This window comes from Vombatus ursinus, unplaced genomic scaffold (genome assembly GCF_900497805.2).
Source record: "Vombatus ursinus unplaced genomic scaffold, bare-nosed wombat genome assembly UNPS02014802.1, whole genome shotgun sequence".
Taxonomy (NCBI): Eukaryota; Metazoa; Chordata; class Mammalia; order Diprotodontia; family Vombatidae; genus Vombatus; species Vombatus ursinus.
Window position 1 is genome coordinate 30,465,152 of NW_020954580.1, and position 24,014 is coordinate 30,489,165.

Sequence of the window (24,014 nt, forward strand, 5' to 3'; positions counted from 1 at the left end):
ATCAAAGAAGACAAATTTTTACAATTTTGACAAAGGACAAGTTTTGATTATATAACTATAGCATGTACATACTAGCTTACACTCTCAGAGCCAGTCTTGCTACATCAGCTTCTTAGGGCTCGAGGAGGTTACTCTGAGAGGTTGGAATTAGATGCTCATGTCCCCACTGCCTGGGTTCACTCATTGTTAGTGGACCATGATTAACACTCTAATTCTGCTTAATCACTTAATATCTATTGGCTTTTTACAATGAAATTTTGACTTCAAAGATTTAGCAAAAACATACAAACATTTCTCCTGATATCTGTGGAGCATACTCTTTCCCATACCACCTCAAGCTCTAGAGGAATACACTCAAAATTTGGCTCAGTTCCTATATGGCATTGGTATCACCAACTTCATATCCAAAATCAGTATCACTGCCAGATGAGACCTCATTTCAGCTTTCACTATCATGGGTCCAGAAGGTCACTTCCAAAAAGTGCTCCTTGTTCTTTGGAGCATTGATGTTGGGCTGCTTGCTCCACCCAGCATTGACTCATGTAGCTCATTCTCCCAGAGTCCTAAGACTCCACTCCTTTCCTTGTTCAAAATAGTCAGGAAGCACTTTTGGACACTGCTGAAACAAAGAGGTGACTGAAGTTGACTCATACCTTTTTTGAAGACTCCAACAGTTCTAGCTTGTTGCCAATCAAAAAAGGCTCCTTCCAGCTACATGGTAAGCTAAGCAGAACCAATTTAAAAACATCCACACATACTCCATAGTCTCTCCAAGTCACTTACCTTATACGTCATACAGTCCTCTCTGAAGCAAGGTCCCCAGGTGCTCCTTGTGGGGAAGTTGCATCAGTTAAGGAAATTAATAGGGTCTACACATGCACCAGGCCTTCATTACATAAAATTGAAAAGTTTTTGCCCAAACAAAATCAATGCAGTTAAAATAAGAAGAGAAATAGTGAGGAAAAATCTTTTGAGCAAATGTCTGTGATCTTCAAGGTGTGATATCCATGATATATAAGAAACCAGTTCAATTACATAAGAAAAACAGCTATATCTTAATAAATAAATGGTTAAAGTATATAAATAGGTAGTTCGCAAAGGGAGAAATCCAACCTAATGAAATCCATATACCTACATGAAAAAGTGCTCTGAATCGTTTGAAATTCACCTTAAAACAACTCTGAGGTTCTATCTTATGCTCAACAGATTGGCAAAAACAACAAAAAAGGGAAGATGACAGTTGTATGCACTGTTGGTAGAGTTGTGAACTGATCCAGCCATTCTGCAAGATGATATGGAACTATGCTCCAAAAGTCACCAAGCTGTACACACTCAATAATCTTGAAATATCATTCTGTCCTATAACCTAAAAATATTTTTAAAGTTCTTTGTATTGTGAGAAATACCTGAAAACAGAGTGGGTATCCATCAATTGGAGAAAATTGTGGTATGCCAATGTAATAGAATATTATTATGTCATAAGAAATGATGATAAGGAGGTGGTTTCAGAGAAATCTGGGTCAAGACTTATATGAACTGAGCAGTAAAGTGAGTAGAACAAGGTGAATAAGTTATGATGTGATAATACAATGTAAGGAAGAACTATTTTGAAATATTTCAGAACTTTGGTCAATGCCATAACCAACCACAACTCAAGAGTACCAATGATTAAATATACTACCCACCTTGAGACAGGAATATGAGGACTCAAATGCAGAAGGAAACATACATTTTAAGATATGGCCAATGAATGGATTGGTTTTGTGTTAATATACCTTTTTGCTATGAGAGTTTCATTTCTCTTCTTTTAATTGGGGTGTGGTTTTAGGAGGGAGAAGCATACTAACTATAATATTATAAAAAAAAAAGAATGAGGGCCATTGAAGCATATAAAAGAAAATACACAGAAGAAATCAGAAGGAATTTCAGAAGGGAAACAAAAACAAACAGGATAACTTTGAAAGTAACATAGTGAACTTATGTACTTTTTTAACAAAGAAAATATGAGGAAAAATTAGGAAAACGTAAAAGCAAACCAAGAAAATTATGAAAAGGAAGTCAACCAATTGAAAGAAGATTCAAAAACTTAAGGAAGAAAATAATTCCTTAAACACTAGAATTGGGCGAGGAGAAGTCAATGATGTTATAAGACACCAAGAAATAATAAAATCAAAAGAATGAAATGTTCTAATGTTTTAGGTGTTCTAATGTTCTAGGTGTTCTAATGTTCTAAATTTATAAAGAAGTGGGAGGGTGAGGGGATAGGATAAGGGAGGGACTTCTAGAGGCATAGGCAAATTAAAGAATAGGAGGATGAGATAATAGAAGTAAATCAGATGTGTGAGGAGGGATAGGGTAAATAGGGCAAGAAGGATAAATAGGAAAAATAGGATAGAGGGAAATAGACAACTAATAATTATAACTTTGAATGTGAATGGGATGAACTCACCCACAAAACGGAAATAGATAGCAGAATGGATTAAAAACCAGAATTCGACAACATGTTGTTTACAAGAAACATAATTAAAAATGAGAGATGCACACAGAGTCAAAATAAAGTGTTGGAGTAGAATTTATTATGCTGCAGTTGATGTAAAAAAAAAAAGTAGGAATGGCAATTATGATCTCAGACAAAGTCAAAGCTAAAATAGACTTGCATGAGATAATGAAAAGTGAAATGAGCAGTACCAAGAGAATGTTGTCCATAGTAAAATATTGCCCTAAGAACAGCTTTGAATGACTACTTGAGTATCATAAATACTCAAGCTAACCACGAACTGATAAAAAGGTTTTATACACACACACACACACACACACACATAGAGTTACATGCATATACATATATATTTGTGTTCGATTGTAGCCTTCTTTAGGGCGGGAAAAAATAAAAAAAGCACAGCAGAGAACAAAGAAAACTTGGAAGCACAGAAAAGCAGGGTAGCTTTGAAAACAATGTATACTGTTTATTACATAGGTTTTTTTTAAAAAAGTAAACAGCTTGAGATAGAAATTTATGGTTTTATATCGAATCCTCTTTATGTTGTGCTATGTACATGGAAATGTCCTTTTTTTGTCTTTTTGTATTTACATTCAAAATAAATAAATTTAAAAAATAAAATAAAAACGAGCTATACAGAGATTTATGAATCATCTTTTTTTCTCTCCTATTATGCTATTTTTTTTCTTTCGGCATTTATTAAGCACAGAATTTATAAAATTAAATTGACAAAAGGAGAACCCAGGGTCATCTCCACACAACTGTAAAAACTCAGAGTAAGACTTTTTCACTCATACTACCTCACTTTACTATCCCTTTCTTCCTAGAGTCTTAAGGCTTAAAACGTTCACTATCTCACAGTGATAAGTAAGAGTAGCAATTACTATCCTCCTTTCACTGTTATGGTTATATTGCATTTTGGTTGGTTTTTTTTTTTCCCAGATCATCATCTCTCTCTCCGTACACAACATGGCTCTCTACTATTTCAGACACAGATGCCCTGATTGCCGAGTGGGGCAAAGGTGGTGTTGTTACTGTCGATATGGGAGGCACTGTCAGGCTTTGGGAAACTGGACTTGAGCATCTGCAGCGGTCTCTTCTGGAATGGAAAAACATGATTGGGCAAGAAGAGAAAGCTGCACAGGTAATATCAGTTTTTGTAAAGTCTCAAGAGAGAATCCCACAATGGTGTTGAAATATCCTAGCTAGATAATTGGAGTGGTTTTTGGAATGTTGCTTCTAGAGAAGAACAACAAGAGAAGCTTTTACAGGCATTTATGGTGAAATGTTGAGTATTTTTTTCTTTAGCTATTTAAATAAATGACTTCTCACGTTATAACACATAAAATCTTGCAGACGTTATTCCCTTTTGCAAAAGCCTGTTTACTAGAACCACTTTTATAAAAGCTTCACTGTTTTTAATACTATTACTGTAAGCATTCTCGAGGTGCCACCCTGGGAATTTGAGAAACTAGGCATCTAGATGCATCTGATTTCTGATCTAAAAACAGAGTCATTGTCTTTAGCAGAGACGTATTTTGCCAGCCCCCTTGTTTCCAAATAACATAAGTCCTGCAGTTCTAATAACAAAGCACCTAATGCCACAGTGAAAATAAGTGTAGGAAGACTGGCATCAAAATTAAAGGTAAAGCTAATAATTAAATAAAGAAATGAGTCAGAAAACCCAATCTAGTTTCCCTCTAAATGTAATTTGAAGAATCCAAGAAGCTACCTACTGTATGTTCACAAAAGAGCACCCTAGAGTAGAGAGGAACAACCAAGAATGAGTGATTCATTTGCAATTTAATTTCTTTCACATTTATAATTGCAAGTTCTCAGGTGAAATGGTGTTTTTATGTAGTAAAGGCAAGTCAGGTTCCTGCCAGCCATGTTGCTCTGCAGCATATAAATTATCAGGGAAAGATGTTATGAGTCACATTTCTACAGCCTGTTCCCTTGAGCTCTGGTTAATAAATTCAAGTTTGCCCACATAATATTTTTTTAACAATTTTTATGGTTCACCATAGAGGAGAAATAAATGGACATGTTTCTGTCTGAACCATGAATACTCTTTGACTTCTAAGTTTGTAGTAGCATCTTGAACATTGTGAAGGAAAATAAACCAAGCAAAATACTTTGAAATTAAGATGCCATTGTATATGTTACTGTGTATATGTCACAGCTTAAGGCTAAGCATTAGCTGTTCCCACAGCAAAAAAAAAAGATTAGCAGATTCATTCATTGGAGTCCTGTTTGCATTTTTTGTTGTAATTCTGATCTTCTATTTTTTACCTAAACTCTCATATCTTAGAGTAATTGGAGCCTGATAGCACATTTTTAAAAGAATTTTTGTTTTTAAATTTTTACCAGGTTATCTGAATTTTACATGTTGCAGAAAATTAAAGTCAATCAATATTTTCATATACGAAAGTTTATGAACAAGGTCACAGATGTCATTTAAAGTAATACTTCACCATAATTGTAAATCAAACTTTTTTTCTTAAATGCACTCTTCTTTAGAGCTGTAAGCATTAATCCCTCTATAGCTTTTAGCCATGTATGTACATGCAAATACTGTGGTGAGTGAGGGTAGTTGGGATCCAAAGGTTATTTTCTTTTAAAATGTCACAAATGCTGAATTTCTAAAGACACAATTGGCACCAGTTCATCAATTTGGTATGTATGAGTAAAGTATGAATTGAAGTCCCCAGATGACAGAAGGGGTAGGCTTGAGGAGAGGAAAGGTTTGAAACAGCTCTTGTGGTGAGTAGGATAGAGAATCAATCAGGTGGGAATAGAAGGGTTAATTTGCTGCAAGAAGGGTACGGCCAAGATTAGATAATATAAATATGTTGTGGACCCAGTCCACCTGGTTGCATAAGCTATGGAGTAAGAAGATTGTGAGTTTAACCTGGGGTGGAGAGGGCAACACGTGGTCCATGACAGGACAGTAGAACAAGGCATTTGAGAGTAAAGAGAATTGTACAGTTAAATTGGTTCACTGAGGGATCAAGACTGGGAAGGGAGGAGAGTTGGGGTGATGGCTTTGGAAAGTTCTGAGAGGTAGAGGGTTTGGAGGTCACAAGGAGGCTGAAGAATAGGGTTAGGGGTAAGAAATATAGAGGGATGAAATGATAAGGTATTAGGATCAGTTAAAGGAATTTGGGAGTTCTACATTATAGAAGTGGAATACTTGTGAGTGATGGAAAAGTCAAAGGATGTGACTATCCCTGTGTATGACTGAGGTAAAATGGAAGAATAAGTCACAGGAGTTGAGTAGACAGAAGAAGTGGAAGGTCAAAGGTATGTATGGTATATTGAAGTCCTCTGGTGTATAAGGGCAGGAGTTCATTGGAAAAGGAGAGAGAATGCCCTGGGGAGGGATAGATAACAGTCACAGAATCTGAATAGAAAGATCTTCAAAGGAGGAAAGTTGTTTAAGTAATGGAAGGAATCTGGAAGTGGCAAGGGGGAACAAGTAATATTCTGACTGCATTTTAGGGATCAGCAAGGGTAGCTAAGAGAACGTGCATCTAATACCAGAAAAGATGGTTAATGATGCAGGGTTAGGGGGAAGTTATCTCACAGAACCAAAAAATGTAAGGAGTCTGAAAGGAAGATCTCTCACATGAAGAGATTTGTTATTTTCAGAATGGGATTTATAGAGGGCATAGTTCAAAGAGTGGGCAGATATAGAGTGGCGCGATGTAGGAGCAAATATGTAGGATGCTCGTCACTGCCTCACAGTCCTCCACCCAGGGGCACTTAACTCATAAACATATAGCCTTACACTTGGATTTTCAAAAATCGACTGCACAAACATAACATAGGGGAAATGTGGTTTGAGTGTATTGCAAGATAAATTCTTTGTCAACAGGGTGACATAACTAATATATAATCTTAGACTGCATTAACCAAGGCATAATGACTAAAGTGAGAATGATCATCATACTGTACTTTGTTCTGGTGAGGCGACATCTAGAATGTCATGTTCAGGTGTGAGCAAAAGTAATCTGAAGCTGAAGCAGTGCAGAGGAGGATGAACGGGACAGTAAAGCGGCTGAGGGGGGATCATGCTTTATGTAAGAATCAGAGGAGGTAACCAAGGACTTTGGCCTACAGAAGAGAAGACTTAGGATGAAACATAGCTGTCTTCCAGAATTCAAAGGGCAGTCCTATGGAAGAAGCATTAGATGTATTCCTTTTGGTCCTAGAGAAAGAAGTAGGAACAGTAGATGGAAATTGCTATGAAGTAGTTTTCCATTCTATATAAGGAAAGGTTTCCTCATACCCAGAGTGATCTAAAAGTGGAGTGGGCCACTTTGTGAGGTAGTAAGTTCTTCAGCACTGGAGTTTCCAAGTTGAGGCTGAATGGCCACCATTGAGGGGAAGAGTTGAGTAAGGATCCATGGTGCCTTGGAATCAAGCTCTAACTGGTACCTGCTAGTTGTGTGATCCTAGATAAATCACTGAATTCCTCTGAGCCTCAGGTTTCTTATCAGTAAAATGAGGGTCAGAATATTGCTTGCATAATGTACCTCCTTGGGTTATTGTGAGGAAAGCACACTGTGAACTTTAGAATAATGATCATGTGTGGTGGTAATTTTATTCCTCTTATTATTTCCATTATTTTGTTGTAGAGGACAAATCTGTTTAGGTATCCGTTGGAGCAAATGACAAATGAGGAAACTGAATTTTGCCCCTGAATGATTTGTATGTATGTGTATGCGTGTGTGTATGTGTATGTGGGCATGCAGGTGTGCATGTGTGCGTGTGTCTACTGTCTACCTTAGACAAATTTACAGAAACCAATTGTGACCACATATTATTATTTGGGGAACTGGCAGGATTATTGACTAATCTTGGTCTGTAAATTTTTTGTACTTTATATCCTATCTTTCTTGTTAATAAATCATTAATGATGGGCTAGACAGCTACTTGTTTTCTTCTGTTTAGATGAGCTCATATTGTTATTTAAAAGGATTCTAGAGACAAAACTGATTCAAATGGAATTCTTGCAATGACAAGTGATATTTGGTAGAAAGTCAGGTCCTTTTCTATGTGTCTCCCTATCTTGGATCTCTGAGCCATTCTGCATTTAGAGAAGCTTCTGTAACCGCAGATGAGTTCCTGTTGGGGAGTTTAGCAAATGCCTTTCATAGAAGTCATGAGAAAAGAAAACAGGTTTCCAGTAGCACACTTGTGTTGTTATTTATTACGTGGTGAAGTCAGCAGCTTTAACTATTACTGGCAGAGTAACACGCTCACCATCTAGTGGATGTATAATTTCATTTTATATAAGGGAATTTAAAGCAACTGTTTAATACACAGGCAGGCAGGCAGGCAAAGGCAGACTTTAGATATGCTAACTAATCGAAAAGCAAGGAGAAAACACCAGAGCTATGAGTAGTGACTTGGTGTAACCATGGACCTTCTCTTAGGGAATGAAGAAAAGGTTCATCAGGATCAGGCAGCATCAGATACAAAAGAAAATAACTTGTTCTGGAGCCAGAAGACCTGAGTTCAGATCCCACCTCTGATGTTTACTTGATGTGTGCCCTTGAGCAAATCATTAAGTCCCAACCCTGAACATTAGTTTCTTCATCTGCAGAATGAATGGGCTGGGCTAGATGGTCTCTGAGGTCCCTTCCAGCTGTATAGATTAATGATCTTATGAACCCGAGAACATTCTTCCCCATCTCTGGTTCCGTAGCATTTTGGTGAGTAAGCTTCACACTTGGATAAACGGTGTCAGTTTATTGACTGTAGTGTCTGCTGTGCTTCAGCTTTCTAGAGCTACTGACCTTGAAACCATTGTTTATTTAAATTTTCACTTTAGTTTAATAGATTCTTTCTGTGTTTTAAATGGATTCGGATTCCATGAGAGGATTAATTAGTAATAATATATTAATGTGAATGGATGGTAAGAAGCATGTTTCCCTGTAATTTAGATAACCTTTAGAGCGAATGATCATCATAATTTAATTCTACAAACCCATTATTAAGAACTTCTAGCATCATTTCAGGACTGCATAAAAACTGTTTGGGGCGAGGGGCGGGAGATTGTATTTGGGTGGTTTTTGGAACAGACCTGTGATTTCCTTGGTGTAGGGAACTCTCAATGAGGAAATTCCCAGTACTGATACAAATTCTTTTGCCTTCCCTGTAGTTTGTATTCTGAAAGTTTCCTGGGACATTAAGAGATTAAGTAACTTGTCCATTGTCACACAACCAATATGTGTCAGAGTCAGGACCTGAACCAAGATTCTCCTGATTCAAAGTTCAACTCTCTAGCCAAAACTACACACTGCTCATACCACCCAGTAGCTTGAAAAAAGTAGCTTGAAATCTATATTTTTAAGTTATTTTTAACAAACAAAAATCAAATTTCTCTCCCCCTACCACTGCACCCTTTATCAAATAGAAAAGCAAACGAAAAACAAAGCCTTTGTAACAAATATACATAGTCAAGCAAAAGAAATTTCAGCATTGGCTGTGTCAAAAAATGTATATTTCATTCTGTACCATTAGTCCATAACCTCTCTGTCAAGAAGTGGCTAATAGGTTCCATCATAACTTCTCTGGAAACATGATTAATCATTGCATTGATCAGAGTTCTTAAGTTTTTCAGAGATTTGATTTTTTAGGGGTTTTTTTGTCCTTATAGTGTCATTATTGAATAAATTTTTCTCCTGGTTTTTCTCACTTCACTATGCATCACATCATATAAGACTTCCCAGATTTTTCTAATACCATCTCGTTCATCTTTTCTTATAGCACAGTATAACTCTATTACATTCATACCATAATTTGTTGAATTTCATGCTTTCAGAATCATGACTGTCATTCTAAGCTCTTCTAAATGTGTTCTGCCTTGTGCCCATGAAAATATATTTCTTCATATTTGCCTTAATATATTTCTTCCCCTCTTTCCTCATTTCCCCTGTTTTCTGACAAAGAAGTGGTTCTTTTTCTTGCCAAGGCCATTACATGTGTACTTGGGTACCATCCCTCCCATCTTCTCCAACAGAATGCATCTTTAATCTCTCTCTCTCTCTTTCCCTCCCTCTTTCTCTCTTTCTTCCCCCCTTCTTTCTTTCTCTCTCTCCCTCTCTCCCCCTCTCCTTCTCTCTCGCTGTCTTTCTCTCTCTCCCTCTCTTCTTTCCCCTTTCTTCCCTTCTCCTCTCCTTATATACTAGATTCTTCTCCTCGGCCTTCACACGTGCCCAGATCTCCCATCCCCTCAAGTTAAAGTCTCATATCTCTCCTCCCTTTCATAGCCAGACTCCTTGAGAAAGCTGTCTATACTAATAGCCTCTGTTTTCTTTCCCCTCCATCATTCCTTAACTCTTTGTAGTCTTTTTTTCAGTCTCATCAGTTAAGAAGCTCCTTTCTACAAGGTTACCACTGGTCTCTTAGTTCTCAAATGTGATAGCCTTTTCTCAGTCCTCACCTTTAACCTATCTGCTGCCTTTGTCACTGTCCCCTTTGTCACCACCCAGTCTTCCTAGGCACTTCCTTCTCCGTGTTTCTGTGACACTACTCTTTCCTGGTTCTAGACTTTTTGCCGTTTCATTATCTATATCAAGGTTCCATATTAAACCCTCTTCTCTCTCTGTACTTTTTTGCTTGGTACCTCATCATCTTTATGAGTTTATTTATCATCTTTATACAGACAACTCACAAATATATATATATGGATATATGTGTGTATATATGTATATGCATGTGTATGTTTGTGTGTGTGTGTGTATACTAAATCTCTCCAAATCTTCAGTCCCATTTCACCAGTTGCCTATTAGACATTTCAAACTAGATGTTCCTGAGACATCTCAAACTCAACATTTCTAAAGCTGAACTCTTATTTTCCATCAAACCCTTGCCTCTTCCATACTTCTCTGTTTCTGTCAAAGGCACTGCCATCCTTCTAGTCTCCCAGGTTGTTAACCTCAGCATTATCTTCAGCTCTTCACATTCCATCTCTTCACATATTCAATCAGTTGCTAAATTTTGCCATTTCTACTTCTACCACACCTCTCGCATGTGACCCCTTCTCTCACACAGCTACCACCTTCTTTCAGGCCCTCATCACCTCTTACCTAGATTATTGCAAGTGTCTCTTCCTTGGTCTCCTTGCCTCAACTCTCCACCCTACTGCCAACAAAGTGACTCCCTTACTAAGCCAATTCCAATGGCTTCCTATTGTCTCCAGGATAAAATATAAACACCTCTGCCTTTTAAAGACACAGCAAGCCTACGGTGTCACTTTCTAGTCTCATGGAACTTCACCTTTTCTACTTTTCAATCAAGCTAAATTGGCCTTCTCACACATGAAGCTCCATCTCCCATTTCCCATCTCAATATCTTTACATTGGCCCATAGCCTCAAAAGCCATTCTCTCATCACTGCACCTCATAGAATCCCTCTTTTCCCTTAAGAGTACAACTCAACCGCTAACCACATAAAAGCCTTTCTTGACCCCTTCAGCTTCAGGTGCTTTGCTTCATATTTATTCACTTTATATTTATGCTGTATATATTTATATTTGTAGTTTTCTTCTACCCTTTTTTAACGTAGACTTCTTGTGAGTAGGATCATTTCATTCTTTGTATTTGTATCCCCAGCATCTCGCATAGTCCTGGCACGTAGTAGGTGCTTAATAAATGTTTGGTGATAATTGATTGACCCAGTTGCACTTAGAATTATTCCAAGTCACTTGAGGCAGCACTTCAGGTTTTTCCCCTCAAACATCAGGTACTATCTCCATAAGATTCCTAATGACTATTGTTCTGGTGTATATAAAAAAAAAACCCTGAAAAATCTATAGTTCAGCTTTTCTTCCACATTTACCATAAATAGACTAGAGACCTAGTCTGGCATAATATTATAAGCATTCTTTTCTGGGGCCTTTTAAAAGTGCTTCCATAAACACACACTACTTCAAAAAAGTATTGAATGAGCTAAAAAAAGATGGCAGAATCTTGTGTCTTAATTCATCTTTGTCTCTCTCACAGTGTCTTGCACATTGCAGGTACTCAGGCATTAATATATGAGAGAATGAATGAGGAATGAAAAAGAAAACAGTTTTTAAATGTTCTATTTTAAAAAAAACATCTAACATTGTTACTGTTCTACTTGATATTTTCATTAAGCCATATCTCTTTCCCAATTTAAATTTATCCATGTTTAGTTTCCTTGGGGCCCTGGGGGAATGTGAAAGCAGGATATTTCAAATTTTGAAATCCTCTAAGTTATATTCGCAATGCTATGTTCATTCAGTTTTTCATTATAGTGGCTGTTATCAATTCTCTCTGAGGCTGGCCCTCTGTATGAGCATCTGATTTAAGGATAATAGTCTGCAGTTAACTTTTGACTCCAAAGTCAGTAAATCTGAAAGAACACAATATCCTGATTCTCTTATTTCAAGGTCAGAGGATAGTTTTTATGACACTGTGGATGATGGCTCTACACAGAATCTCACTCCTCCCGTGGGTTGAAAAAGGATCTATTTGTGTCTCCAGAAATTCTCTTGAGGTCAAAACAACCTCCCATTTAGCATTTTCCCATACATCTCTCTTATACTTTTTGGGTAAGGCTTGTCATACTGTGAAATGAAAGGGTGGGAGGGTTGGGGGGAGGAAGCAGTAGGAGATCAGGGATCAGGTGAGATTCTCCCATTTAGAAGTTCATTAATTTACTAGGTACTTAGTGCGCAGTCCCATGCTGGGTGCTAGATAACATATATTTTTCCCTCTACTACCTGAGAGAGTGACTAAAAGCTAGTTATTAGATATTCAACCTCAGGGTATAAAAATATCATCAAATGTCCTCTGTAAAAATGTATTATCCCTGAGAAGGTGCTACTTTAAGCCTGTATCGACTAATACCTCATGGAAAATTATGACAGCTACATGAGAGCAAGATCCAGGAAGAATAAGACATACCAGAAATGACTAGAATGAGTCACATTCATAAAGACGATGGAGGAAACATATTCAAAAGGCAAGGGAATCCCAAACTGGAAAATACTGACTCCTGCCGTTACACATAAGACCACCAACTGTAAATCAATGACACTATGATTGAACCAGGAATGCAGCTATGAAAAGCAGGGGGAAAAATGCTAAGTATACAGTTTTTTTTCCTCTCCTATTTATACTGTATATACCTTGTATGTAAATAGTCATTTGCATGATGTCTGTCCTCTTGAGACCAAGGACCCTGATTTTGCCTTTCTATCTACAGGTCTTAGGACAGTAGTAATCAGTAAGTGCTTGTTGATTGATAGTATGCCTTGCAGCTCCAAAAAGAGTCAGGTACATATCATATTTCTATAACCAGGAAGTGTTCTGTGACTGTACCTGGAGTGAGCTGATGAGAATAACATAGAAGAAAAAATAGAAAATTTGTCCACCATAATCCTATTTGTATTTCTTTTGCTTATTCAAACTAAATATCTTCCTTCTCCATTATAGTTATTAATACTTCTCAGTGAATGATCATGTGTTTATGTATCTGTGTTGGAATGTCACAAGTTTTTTATTTTGAGGAATCTGAGGTCCAGTCTTTATCAAATGAGCATATCTCACGATATAATTACAAAGGCGAATTAATCAGAGTTATTTTTATTGTTATTTACAACCCATAAAACAAAGAACTGTAATGTAACTGATTAATTTCTTATTTTCTTCATTATAGTGGACTTAATATCTGTTTTGTGTTAACCATATCCTAAATACTTAGATCTGTGATACCATTGTTGGAATACTTTTTCCATTGGTGCAGATTTCAGTCCCTCCATGGCTTATTTTACCAGGCAATTCACACTCTTTTTTCTCCCTAAATTGTCCATAGAAGATCTATCCAATGCAATAGAGGCTTTCCTCCATACCATTTAATATTTTGGGACTATCACAATTGCACATGGGTTATCTTACATAATGGTGTCAAACTCAAGTAGAAATGTTGACTTTAGAAAACCACAAATTAACACTCTAATAAAGGAGACAATATGCAAACAAATATATTCAAAGCAATCTATATTCAGGATAAATAGAAAACAGTTAACAGAGGGAAGGCACTGGAATTAAGAAGGGATAAGGAAAGGGTTTCAGTAAAAAAAAGGATTTTTTCTGGGACCTTAAAGAAGCCAGGGAGGTCAGGAGACAGAGCTGAAGAAGGAGAACATCCCATATATGGAGGACAGCCAGAGAAAGAGACGGAGTGTTTGAGTATTAGCCAAGAGGCCACTATTGCTGGATTGCCGAATATGTGGGAATTAGGGTATAAGTAGACTGGAAAGGCAGACAGGGGCCAGGTTATGAAGACTTCTAAAAGCCAAGGAAAAGATTTAAATTTGATCCTCTAAGTACTATGAAGCTAGGGGGCACAGTAGATAGAGTGCTGGGCCTGAAGTCAGAAAGACTCATCTTCCTGAGTTCAAATCTGGCCTTAGACACTCAGTAACTGTGTGACTCTGGACAACTCACTTAATCCTGTTTGCCTCAGTTTCTTCATCTGTAAAATGAGCTGGAGAAGAAAATGGCAAATGACTGGCATCTTTGCCAAGAACATCCCAAATGGGATCACAAAGAGTCAGATATGGCTGAAACCCCTGAACAACAGCAAAAGAGTTGATTGAATAGCACAATGACATGACCAGGCCTGTGTTTCAGGAGGACTAAATGAGGTGGGTTGGAGTGGGCACAAGCTTGAGGCAAGAGAATGAACCAGCAGGATGTTGCATTCATTCATGTGTAAGGCAGGCTGCGCCAGGTTGGAAGCAGTGCCAGAAGAGAGAAAAGGATATATTCAAGAGATGTTGTGAAGGCAGAATTGGCAGGACTTGCCAACGGTTTAGATATGGGGAGTCAGAGTGACTCCTAGACTGTGAGCTTGGGAGACTGGGAAGATGGTGGTCCCCTCCATAGTGCACGATCTTTTTCTGTTTTTTAAATTTAGGCAATTGGGGTTAAGTGACTTGCCCAGGGTCACACAGCTAGTAAGCGTGTCAAGTGTTTGGTCTGAGGCCGGATTTGAACTCAGGTCCTCCCAACTCAAAGGCCGTGCTCTATCCACTGCGCCATCTAGCTGCCCCCTGTCCCCTCCATAGTAATTGGGAAATTAGGAAGAGGGGGGGATGTTGGTTGGGGCAAAGATAACATTTGGTTGTGAACATGTTGAGTATTTGAGTATCCAATTTGAGATGCCCAGTACGCAGTTGAAGATGTGAGGCTGGGAGATCCGGAGAGAGGTAAGAGATGGAAAAGTAGATCTAAGAATCACCCAGGAGTTATAAGTTGCCTTTGCTCATGCTTCTCTACTGCAAGCTCCGTGTGGCATCTTAAAGCTTCCATTCAGCTCCTATTAATGTATAAACTAATACTAGATGAAACAAGGGCAGTTTTGGAGAAGGAAAGGTTGGCATTTCCCTAAAATATAGGACTATGGTGTTTAGAACAGGAAGGGCCCTTAGAGATCAACTAACCCAAAACCTTAATTTTACAGAGAAGGAAACCAAGGCCCAGAAAATTTTGAGATCTCACATAGGTAGTAATGCTTCTAAGAGTAATCCAGTAAGGTCTTAATAATACTTATAATTGAAAGAATGAGTCTGCAAATCTGTACTGTAGCATTGAAGTTTAAAATTATGAACTACAGTGGGCATAACTCCAACCTACTATTGGAATCCTACCATCTTATTGCCATAATTTAAAGTAAGATTGTTACTTAATAAGAAGTGATCAGTTCTTTATAAATGTAGAACTTTTGGCAAGAATTGTGCAAGAATTGTTAGAGGTCCCTAATAAAACCATCCCAAATTAAAATAAACCTCTAGTAACAGTCTTATTATTATCAAATCATGATCTAATAGAATTCATTGTCAGACTTGGTATTCAACTATTACTGATTTTATTTATTATCTTCTTTGGGAAGAAAATTTTGTCATTTCTAAAAAAGAGATTGAAAAGTAGTCCTTGCTTAAACTTGACAGCTTGAAGAAAATCCGGAAGTCAGAGCTATGGCAGTGATCAATAGAGGGATTGAGATCTTCAGCCTTGTTTTAAAAAGTACGGCTTAAGAAGAAAAAACAGAGTAAAATCAAGATTTTTCTTATAATTTTGCATAAACTCTAAGAACAAGTTGAATTCAGAATGCCCATATTAACTTTTTTTTTTTTAATTTTTTTTTAGGCAATTGGGGTTGAGTGACTTGCCCAGGGTCACACAGCTAGTAAGTGTCAAGTGTTTGGTCAGAGGCCGGACTTGAACTCAGGTCCTCGTGACTTCAGGGTCGGTGCTCTATCCACTGCGCCACCTAGTTGCCCCCATATTAACTTTTCTAAAGATACAATGTTCATTCATTCCCTTCTGAATACCATTCCTTAGTTTAAAGTAAATAGAATTTTGAAAAGTTTTCTCTTCTCATTTCCTGTTTCCTTATAAAGCCATTGCCTGAATTAGTATCTCCAAATTCCCTTTAGAATAGGTTATTTCATTTTTCCTTTTCTTGGTTAATATGTTGTCAACATTAGTGTCAATAAATAGGGGCCTCATCAATGCTATTTTAATAATATGGATAGAGAAAAATGACCTCCTCTCATTAAGTCATCTGTTACTTCTAAGGTATCCATTCAGGCACCCCCCAAAAATTTCAGACATTAATTCAGATTGTGCTAGCACAAAATCAGCTATTTACCTTGCCCTTTCTGCCTAGGATTTTTTAGTAGTAATATGAGCACATGGTAATATCATGCAGGACATTTTAAATTCCCCTAATGGTCAAAATTAACATGGTCGGAGAGGAGAGGAACGAAAAACCCTAACCTTTTACATTATATTTTGAGTGTAGGGAGTTCATAAAATCAAGAAAGGTTCTAAGTATGTCTCCTAGTATTGTGAAACTCCAAAGTGAGGACAGATTGCATCTCAGTCTATAGGAACCATTTGGATGGGCAACTGTTAAGCCTGAATCATTGCCATTATGCTGCTATTGGTGATTCAGAGAAAGTCATATTCCAGTTTTCCATCATTAGTCTCTTTCAAATGGTCATTTGGCTCTTAAACAATCCAGTTTTCAGAGGGATTTTACTTTCTCAATTCAGTCAATGACACAGTTCCTCCCCATGCAAAGAGAACAGCATGTATTTCTGTGCCCACCAAAAGGACTATTCTCCTTGAAAAGACAATACCCTCCAAAGAGTTGTCTTCTGAAGGACATAACAGTTATGGAAAGAGGTGAAGTGAATTTCTGGAGTACTCTATGGTAGAATAATATAAGATATATTGACAAGAAAAAAAGGATTTTGGGGGGAAGGAACATCTCATACAAAATTTGTGTCACAAGTATTGGGGTGCAGCATGTTATGGTGGAAAAGTAATTAGACTTGGTGACAAAAGACCCGCTTTGACTCTTAATGTCTCTCTGCTCTTAATTAAGTCATTTAACTACCATGAGCCTCAATTTTTTTCATTGATACAATTGGCACAAGAATATTCTACCTCCATCACAGAGTTATTGTGAAAAATGTGTTTTGCTAACTAAAATTATTCTCCTTCTGAAACAGCTCAGATTGAACCCTTTCCCCAGGGTTCCAATATAACAATACAGAAGCCACAAACGCTCTCTGCTTCCTTCAAAAAGCTGCTAAAAGCCTTGGACCCTAGAAGAAAAGCTAAAGTATTACTGGTGTGTAGAAGCAAAACCCATAGCTCAGTGTGTTAGCTGCATGCCCAAGATTTCATTTTAGCCCGTCAAGTATCAGGCTTTGTGCACACAAGAAAAAACCCTGTCAGAAACTGTAATGTTTTTGAGAACAGGTGGTTTTACCAGTAATTGCCTACATAAAATAAAATAAAAACTTGTAGTAGAAGCTCTTTGAAAGAGATCAACACAATTGGCACAAAAGAATGATCTTTCAACACCTCTTCTGCACTGACAAAAATAGTGACCTCTTGGTCCACTATGGCATAGTCATCTATTTACAACTAAAAATACTTTCTAGGTTGGGACTGGGACATCATTTAATTCTATGCCCCTTCCTATCTTTCCAGTCTTTTTGTACTTAACTCCCTCGAATTATTCTGTGATCCAGCTACCCTAGCTTACTTTACTGTTCCTCAAATACAACACTGCAGCTCCATTTCCTGTGACTTTGCCAGGCCATTCTCTATGCCATTCTTGGAAGACAGAATAGCACAAACAAAAGTGTAGCTACAGCAAAACCCATGTTTGGGAAATAGCAATAATTAATTTTGACTGGATCATAGGGGATAAAGAAAGCTGATGAGCATAGAAGGAACCATTCTAACTGTGAAAAATCTTAAATTCTGTGTTAAAGTTTTGGTCTTTGTTCAGTACCCTCTGGAAATGGACAAATGGGAATTCTGAGGTTAGTGATGTGAGATACTGAATTTGAAGTCAGAAGACCTAGATTCAAATTTTAGCTCTGCTATTTGCACTAATTTGAATTTAGACAAATTACATCTTTCCTTTGGGCCTCAGTTTTCCCATATGTAAAATTCGTTAGACTAGTTAGTCTGTAAGGTCCCTTCTAACTTTAAATCTATGATCTTATGTAATATGAATATGATCTCCTGCTCTTTAATGCAGTTTAGACATTAATTTGAGGAAGCCTAAGAGACAAGACTTGCCTTCATGGAAGAAGGGCCAGACAATATTAGTTGACTATGCAAGAAACCACTGGTATGATTTGTCCAGTTTTTTGCTGTTTTCATTTACTTAATCTTAGGCTGCATTAGTAGACATATAGTGGCCAGAACCAAGAATGTAATAGTACTTTAGTACACACTAACTGGAACACATTTTGAGTAACGTAGTTCAAGTCAGGGCAGCACATTTAGAGTAATGTATTCAATTCTGAGCAACTCTTGAATAGCAGCCAGAAGAGGGCAACCAGAATGGTGAGGAATCTCAGAATCATGACAGATAAGGAACAGCTGAAAAAACTGGTAATGTTCAGCCTGGAGAAGAATCATGGAATTGAAAGAGAGCTCAGAGAACATCTGGCCCATATCACTTATAACATACTCAAATGATCACTCAGAGTTTGCTTGAAGACCTTCAGTAAGGCAAAAACCCTCTCATCTCATAAGACTGCTCATTCCATTCAGCCAGCTTGAATTGTTAGGAGTTATTTCCTTGCCTCAAGCCTAAATTTATTTCTTTGTTAACTTCCACCTATTGCTACTAATTCTGTGATTTGGCTCCAAAACAGAACAAGGCTATTCCCTCCTCCATGTAACAGGACATAAGATATTTAAAGATAGCTATGATTACCTCCCAAAGTCTTCTTTTCTCCTGGTCAAATTACCCAGTTCCTTCTCTTACACCCAGAATTCAAAACCTTTCACTATGTTTGCCTTCCTTTGGATACTCTCCAGCTTAGCGACTTCCCTCTGAAAGTATGGAGCCCTGGACCCAATACTATACTTTAGGTGTAGTCTGACCAGGGCAGAGAGTACAGTGTATCATCTCCTTGTTCCTGGAAGTTGTTTCTCTCTTACAGTAGCATAAAGTTGGCTACTCTAACCCATAATTGACATATACTGAGCATAAGAGAATATTTGAAGAGAAGATAATCTCTGTCTTCAAATATTTAAAGGGCTATCATATAATAAAATAATTTGATTAGACTTATTCTATATGGCTCTAAATATTGGCTCAATATTAAAAATAACTTTTAACAATTTGAGTTGAAAAGTATTGAAAAGTATTCAAGAAGATGCTGTCAGTATTGTAGAGAAGATTCCTTTATTGAGTGGAAGGTTGATTAGATGACTTCTAAGATCCTTTAAAATTCTAAGATTTTGTGAAATATGTATATTTATAGAGAGAGTGATATTTAGATTTAGGGACATATAAATATGAATTATTCTCTTGCCTTCAGCTCACTGTGAATTCTTATGTCTCTTAGAAAGGAGATGTAAAGTCTTTCAACTCACATCATTTCTGCTATACTTATGACCCTTTAGTATGAATATTAAATACTGAAGTTCAACTTGCAAGGTGTTATGTGGAAGTCAATTATTTGCTTGAACAGCAGCATGGCATAGTAGATGGTTTATTAGACTTAGAGTCAAAAGGAAGGAAGAAGACCTGGACTCAGATTTCAGCTCAGATACTGACAAGCTGTGGACCCCCGGGACAAATTATTGACCCTCTGGTCAAATTATTGCTCATCTAAAAAATGAAGAGGGTTAGACTCAGTGGTTTCTCCAGTCCCTTCCAGTTTTAATTCTATGAGGCTATGATTCTTTAGATCAAAGATTCTCCACTGTGTAATTCTAAATTTGATAAAATATAGTAAAGAAAATGATTGTTAATCTAATAGAGTCGTCAGAGAGCACTCTTATTCTTGGCACTGTGATTAACTTTAGATTATAGTCTCCTTTAGGACAGGGTTGTTGTCAGGAGTTAAGGAGCATCCGTCATAGCATCACGCATATGTGTATACTTAGTAAATAGTATTTTATGATAATGCTGACACTGATGTTGTATATAATCTCTTTGTTTTACCTCCTACTTCATTCTTCCTACTCCTTCTTGTGTAGAATGGTAACCTGAGAGGTATCTACCTGGAATCAGAACATGAGAGCTAGAAGAGATCATTTAGTCCTGACCTCATTACAATACCTTCCATTGCTAAGGATATCATTGACATTTTGTCTGATTACTCTCACTGATGCTGCTGTTCCTGTGTTTTGTCTAAGGGGAATGTCTTAACAATAATAATTCCTTAGATTAAGATTTGTTTTGAGAATGTTTTCATTTTAATCCTTAAAATACTTCTGTTTTTAAGAGGTGTTTACATGGGTAATAAAGATGTAACGTTTCATATTGCTGGTCAGGGTTGAGCAATTCCATCCTGAGCAATGGTGTCATCTACTGAGAAACAGCAGGACATTTTAAAGCTTAAATTAGATTCATAATTGGAATAGGGGAATACCCTAGAATGGATACTAAGCCACCCATTACCTCAATCACTATGTCTGGATATTTACCTATGAGTCATCCAGAAAAAGAGAAATGATTCCATAAATAAATTTTAAATTCACATGTTCTTGCCTAGTCTGTCCTAACCCACAGAGCTGTACCATATGACAACTATTTTAAGTCTTAATCCCTAAAGGTTATACATTATTTTGTTCTTTTCACACAGTCCATAATTTAACAAGAAGTGAAATACTAGCTGGAAATATCTCCCTTGTGCTCTCTTTAATATAAATTAGCCTGATACACTTGTAGACAGTATCATCTACATTCACTCACAGATTAAAGACCTTTTAAATAGTGTAATCAGTGTCCCTTGTGCTAGATACTGATGAAGATTCAAAGATAAATAAGAAGTTGCTGCCTTCAAGGAATTTAGATATGCAATACAAATAATGTGTACACAAATAACTGTAATACAAAACTCAATGGAATAAGTTTATAAGAGAAGTGCTCATATGAGAGATCAGAGATAGGGAGATCATGTAAGACCTCATAGAGAAAATAATCAAATCAAACCAATAGCCATTAAACTGACTCTGTGCCAAATACTGTGCCAGAAGCTAGTGATAGAAAGAAAATAGTGAAAGGACCCCTGCCCTCCAGGAGCTTACATTCTTACAGAGGAGATAATATGAACATATGCAGGTATATACAAAACACGCATAAAGTGGATACAGGGTAACTTGGGTGGGAGAGATACTACAAATAGGGACCAAGAAAAGTTTTATAGAGAAGATAACACTTGAGTCTTGATGGAAAACTGAGATTCTAAGACTTGGAGATGAGAAGGGAACACATTCTGGGCCTGGGCACAGCCACTAAAAAGGACCAGGAATCTCAAAAAGGCCAGGATGGTATGAAGGGGAGTGATGTGTGGTAAGGCTGGAAAGGTAGGATGTGGGCCATGGAGGGAAGGATTTTAAAGGCCCAACAGAGGAATTTTTATTTTACCCTTCCGGTGTTAGGGAGCCACTGAAGTTGATTGAGTAGAGGGCTTGACAGACCTGCCCCATAACAAAAACAGTTTAGCAGCTGTGTGGAGGATGAGTGAGAAGAGGCTTGTGTTGAGGAGTCCTATTAGGAGAACAGTGCCAGAGTTCATGCAAGAGCTGGTCAGGGGCTGGATGAGAATAGCAGCTGTGGGTGTAGAAAAAAACTTGTAACTGACATTGTGGTGATAGCAAGGTCAAAACTAGACATCTAATTGGACACTTGGGGTGAGAGAGTGAGAAGCCAGGTATGGCACCAAGAGGATCAAGGCTTTGAATGATGAGAAGGGTTCAAATGGATCATGTGGACTGATACAGGGAGGTGGAACAGAGCAATTGGGCTGAACCTGGAATGTCAGGTTGGTTTTTGGTGTTTGTTCAGATGGCTGTGAGGAGCTAAGTTTTTGGAGCCAGAGCAGTAAGGTGACCAGGGCTCTTGACAGCAGGCTAGAGGATGAATTGGAAGGAGGGTGAGACAAGAAGGTTGGTTAGGAGGTTATTATGATCATCTGAGCTCGAAAGAGACTGAGCTATATTAAGTGGGACAAGAGAGGAAATATGCAACACACATGTAAGGGGTATTTTTTTTCTCTGATATCAAACCTGACTTTACAACTTTTCATCCTGCTAGTTCTGCCTTCTGGGGCCAAACAGGACAAGACTAATCCAGCTTCTGTGTGACAGTCCTTCAAATATTATCATGGGTTCTATGTTTTCTCTTTTTCCAGACTTAATCAGTCTTTAACCTAATCCTCATATGACATGTACTCAAGATCTGTCACTATTCTGGTTGCCTCCCTCTGGATGCTTTCCAGCTTGTGAATATCTTTTCTAAAATGAGGTACCCAGAATGGAGCATCATAATACAAATGAGGCTTTAGCAGGAAGGATGGTGCCTCTTAATGCCACCCAAGATTATATTAGCCTTTTTGGTTGCCGTATCACATTGCAGTTTGCAGACCACTTAACCACCTCATATCTTTTTCAGACAAACTGTTGTCTAGTCCTGCCTTCCCCGCCTTGTATTTGTGAAATCAATTTCTTGAACGCGACTGAAATACTTTATATGTGTGTCTACTGTCCTTTGTCCCTTACCACTATGAGCAGTGGTCATTCAGATTTAGAGACCCTTCTCCTTTTGGGGTGGGGGAGGGTATTAATCCGCTGAATTCTGGACTCACCTGGGAAGAACTGACCTGACTGTGGGTTAGAGATAAGTAATGAAACCTCTTACATTTGCACATGTATGGCACTGAAATCCTTCCCTTTAGTCAGGACCCAGATCACCTTGGTGTCATCCTCAATTGCTCACCATCTTCCCATATATACTCTGTTGTCAGCCATGTCTTGTTCTGTCTGTCTGCGCAATGTCTCTCAAACATGGCCCCTGCTCCACGCACATAAGCCCCTCTCACCTCTGCACAGCTCTCCTCTGCCTAACATACTCTTCCTCCTCATCCCTCCTCTTAGAACACTCTTAGAACTTCACAGCTTAACCCAAGTGCCACTTACTTCCAGAGGCCTTTCATGATTCCCCAATTGTTACTACCCAGCTCTACCAGCATTCAGTGTGTTTGCGTGTGTGTGTGTGTGTGTGTGTGTTTTGTCTCATATATTTAAGGGACAGCGTGGCCTAGTTAGATACAAAGAGGCTGGCTTCAAGTCTTGCCTCCAGTATACTACTTTGCAACTTATGGGTCATGCTAAAATCATCACTTTCACTCCCTGGTTATCCACTTAGTTGTAGAATCTTATCGTTTCTTCCTCCACAGTATCTCTTGAATCTGTCTGCTTCTATCCATGCACAAACTCACCAGGCTAGTTAGGCCCTCATCACCACTAACCTAGACTGTAGCAATAGATTCCTAATTGGTTTCCCTGCCTCAGGTCTTTCCTCCACTCAGCTACTGCTAAAAGTAATTTTCCTAAAAGTACAAGTGACCATTTCACTCCTCTAATCAACAAATTTGAGTAGTTCTCTATTACCTCAAGACTCCAATAGAAACTCCTCTTTTAGGTATTTAAAACTTTTCACAATTTTTCTGCAACCTACCTTTCTGGTCTTACTACCCATTATTTCCCTACACACACATTATGATCCAGCCACATTGGCCTTTCTTACAGTTCATTGTCACTACCATTATCACTGCGTCTTGTCTCCCTGCCTTTACACTGGCTGCCTCCCTTTGCCTGGAATACTTTCCCTCTTCACCTCCACCTTTCAGAATCCCTTATTTCCTTCAAGGTTTAGTTCAAGCATCACCCTTTACATGAGACTTTTCAGATCTGCCCCAGTTACTAGCATCTTCCTCCAAAAATCAGTGAATGTGTATTTTCTATATATCTATATCTATACTTGGCTGCCCTGCTTAGATTGTAAACTTGGGGGCAAGAACCGTTTCATTTTTTCTTTTGCTTCCCAGCACCCATCAGAGATCTGGCACGTATAGGCACTTATGAATACTTGTTGGATGATAGATTGATCTTACTAGGTTCAGTCTAGTTTCTAGCCC

General features: G+C 37.9%; 1 protein-coding gene across 1 annotated transcript in view; it reads left to right on the forward strand.

The window, feature by feature from the left end:
* VWA8 (von Willebrand factor A domain containing 8) overlaps positions 1-24,014 on the forward strand; it is a 399,466-nt gene that overhangs the window by 284,530 nt on the left and 90,922 nt on the right. The window contains exon 37 of the mRNA XM_027873608.1: positions 3,440-3,641. Within this exon, the coding sequence (XP_027729409.1) occupies positions 3,440-3,641 (202 nt within the window). The remainder of the gene's footprint in view (positions 1-3,439; positions 3,642-24,014) is intronic.